Below are 3,578 nucleotides of genomic sequence, written 5' to 3'. Positions count from 1 at the left end.
TGAGGCAGTAATTAAAGCAAAAGGAGCCCCTACCAAGTATTGAGTATATATACAGTAAATGAACATACTTTTCAGAAGGACAGCAATTCAATAAAAATGTTTTTTTAAAGGTCTTATGAGGTATTCTAATTGATTGAGATAGTGAATTGGTGGGTTTTTGTTAAATGTGGCCAAAATCATCACAATTAAAAGACCCAACGGTTTAAACTACTTCAGTCTGTGTGGACTGAATTTATATAATACACGAGTTTCACTATTTGAGTTGAATTACTGAAATAAATGGACTCTTCCACAACATTCTAATTTATTGAGATGCACCTGTATTTTAACTGTAGGTCGACCATTTTGACTTGGTCATTTTAAAAGTAGAGTGCAAGGCGAAAAAGTATGGTCACCCCAGCTTTAGACAGTAAACGTTAGAGCTGCAGCAAATGATTCATTAATTGATTAGTTGACAGAAAAATAGTTTTGATAATCATTTTTTTCATCAGAAATGTCAAACATTTGTTGACTCCATCCATCCATCCATTAGTTAGGATGGTTTTAACCTGTTCCTCAAACGAACCCTAAGATGGCAGCACAGTTTTACACAGTAGCACACACAGATACAATATTCAGCAATATTACCACATGTATGTTTTCCTTTGTCATGTATGTTGGTTGAATATCTTTGGGTTTTGGATTCTTGCTCTAACCAAACAAGACATGTGATGACACCACCTTTGTCTGTGGGAAATTATAAAACAACTGAAACAATTGAGAAATGATCAGTAGCTACAGCAGGAAACATAAAAGGGAGAAAACGGGCCCAGTCACAGCTTTGTATTGTTATTATTATAATGTCTGCCTATGCTGATGTCTGGATTTGTAGCCTACAGAAATATGAATCCTGCTTAACTCTTCTCCGGAAAGCGAATAAGCGTGTTTTTCAAAATGCTGAACAAGTCAACAATATACATGATGGAGCCGTTTCACCTACAGGAGAATGTAAGACTTTTAATGTCCAAGATACCTGAAAGGGGTATTTGTTCTGGCAGGGGATGAATCCTCCTCTGTTCTTGACGATCTCAACACACCTGATGCGACTCAGCTCGATCGAGCCTCTCCTGCATTTCTTCTGTTGATGAAAATGACATATTGTTTCTATTTTTGTAAACAGATTAAAGCTACAGTGAGTAAGTTAAGGTAGCGCTAGCATGAAGCTCCAAACCAGTCCACTCTGCTCCGCCCTGCTCCACTACAACCTGCTACGCTCCGCCCAGCTCTTCAGATATTTGTTGTTATGAAGTTACAATAAATGAGAATGCAAGAAAACTCACTGATCAGGCAGAAATAATTAATAATCTCTGATTGGTCAGGAGAAGATTTAGAAGCTGCTGCCAGTGCTGGTCTATAAGTCTGGGTCACAGGAGACACTGACAACTCCTCTCCACATTAGGACACGTTAAAAATATTTGAAAAAAGTTACCATTAAGGTCAATTTTAACATCCACAATGAGATGTCTAATATCTTATTTTGTTGCATAATGCTTTGTGTGCAGTTTATCAGAAGAGATCAGAAGTACAACATTTTGATAAGAAATTTAAAACGGTCACTTCCTTGAGCAGTGTCTGATCGTGATAACAGCTGTGTCTACATGCAAGTCTGTGTGCGCCACAGTTTTTATCAGTGTAAACCACAAAAAATACTAAATGTTTTAACCTTTGTGAACTAGAAGTCAGCAAAGTTTGTCATTTGATTCTTGATCTGTGATAACAATGTGTTAATTCTCACCTTTTTTATGTGCAGAGTTTAAAATGAACAACAAATGTAGGATTTTGGTTATTTTTAATTAAAGTAATAGTTTAATTTATCTGAAATCATGCTGACTGATACCATTTTGATGTTTGTACCAGAGATACAAAGCTGAAGCCAGCAGCCAGTTAGCATAGCTTAGCATAAAGATTGAAAACGGGGGGAACAACTAGCCTAACTGTGTCCAAAGTTAACAAAATCCAGTTACTGGCATACGTAAAATGCACAGATATCATTTGTTTAACTGTGGACACTTAGGTGTAAAGACATTTTGTGATTTTACAATGTAAACAGATTCATTACTGATATTATATATGTGCCACAAGCATAAAATATTCCTTTGTTCATTTATAAAATCTAACTCAACTGTAAAAAATAAAGAAATGTGAATAGAAGCTAATCAAGTCGACCTTGGGTCTTCCTTGGTAGTAGGACAGCCTGGTCCTGGTGAGGACAAACAGCCGCTCTTTGTAGTTCAGCGGTGAAATCCTCTTCTTCTGCTGCGAACGTTTGATCAGCGTCTCCACCAATAGCATCTCAGCACTCGTCGTGGACCCGCCCACGCCCCCAGACCATTGGTGGATGTCCTCGGAACAAGCGAGCTGGAGCTGAGCTGGGGTGGCCATTTTGGTCTCTGCGTGACGGAAACGTGTGCAATCTATGAATGTACTGAAAGATTAAATGAGGTATTAAACACCTTTCACTTTAAAAAGGGGCGGAGACCCGGAGGAAACTCTGAGTTTCCCGAACAAAACCTGCTCGCCAGCAGGTTAGGGTCACAGAGTAAGTTGCCATAGTAACTGACTCTGAGTTTAGATTACCTCTCTTTGTGAAACGGGTTTGACTTACCCCGCTTTCACGGGTTTAAGTTACCTCCGTTTCTGAAACCGAAAACTCAGAGTTGCCCTCATTTCGGGGTTAACAAACTCTGAGTTTCGACAAAACCACCTTCTTGAAATAGGCCCCTGGACTATAAGTCTGGGTCACAGGAGACATCGACAACTCCTCTCCACATTAGGACACATTAAAAAATATTTGAAAAAAAGTTACCATTAAGGAGCAATTTTAACATCCACAGTGAGATGTCTAATATCTTGTTTTGTTGCATAATGCTTTGTGTGCAGTTTATCAGAAGAGATCAGAAGTACAACATTTTGATAAGAAATTTAAAACGGTCACTTCCTTGAGCAGTGTCTGATCGTGATAACAGCTGTGTCTACATGCAAGTCTGTGTGCGCCACAGTTTTTATCAGTGTAAACCACAAAAAATACTAAATGTTTTAACCTTTGTGAACTAGAAGTCAGCAAAGTTTGTCATTTGATTCTTGATCTGTGATAACAATGTGTTAATTCTCACCTTTTTTATGTGCAGAGTTTAAAATGAACAACAAATGTAGGATTTTGGTTATTTTTAATTAAAGTAATAGTTTAATCATGCTGACTGATACCATTTTGATGTTTGTACCAGAGATACAAAGCTGAAGCCAGCAGCCAGTTAGCATAGCTTAGCATAAAGATTGAAAACGGGGGGAACAACTAGCCTAACTGTGTCCAAAGTTAACAAAATCCAGTTACTAGCATACGTAAAATGCACAGATATCATTTGTTTAACTGTGGACACTTACGTGTAAAGACATTTTGTGATTTTACAATGTAAACAGATTCATTACTGATATTACATATGTGCCACAAGCATAAAATATTCCTTTGTTCATTTATAAAATCTAACTCAACTGTAAAAAATAAAGAAATGTGAATAGAAACTAATCAAGTCGACCTTGGG

General features: G+C 37.5%; 1 protein-coding gene across 3 annotated transcripts in view; it reads right to left on the bottom strand.

Annotated features, from left to right (window-relative positions):
- tec (tec protein tyrosine kinase) overlaps positions 1-2,404 on the bottom strand; it is a 16,034-nt gene extending 13,630 nt beyond the window's left edge. For 2 of the 3 annotated variants that reach the window (XM_020586664.1, XM_020586665.1), the window contains exons 1-2: positions 2,206-2,404; positions 1,013-1,117 (exon numbers count right to left, since the gene is read on the bottom strand). In XM_020586664.1, the coding sequence (XP_020442320.1) occupies positions 1,013-1,117; positions 2,206-2,331 (231 nt within the window). In that variant the 5' untranslated portion in view covers positions 2,332-2,404. The remainder of the gene's footprint in view (positions 1-1,012; positions 1,118-2,205) is intronic. The other variant, XM_020586666.1, reaches the window with a different exon arrangement.
- Positions 2,405-3,578: the final 1,174 nt, after the last annotated feature.

This window comes from Monopterus albus, unplaced genomic scaffold (assembly GCF_001952655.1).
Source record: "Monopterus albus unplaced genomic scaffold, M_albus_1.0 scaffold418.1, whole genome shotgun sequence".
Classification (NCBI taxonomy): domain Eukaryota; kingdom Metazoa; phylum Chordata; class Actinopteri; order Synbranchiformes; family Synbranchidae; genus Monopterus; species Monopterus albus.
The sequence above is the reverse complement of the archived record's forward strand: the minus strand, read 5'-3'. Positions and strand labels throughout refer to the sequence as shown.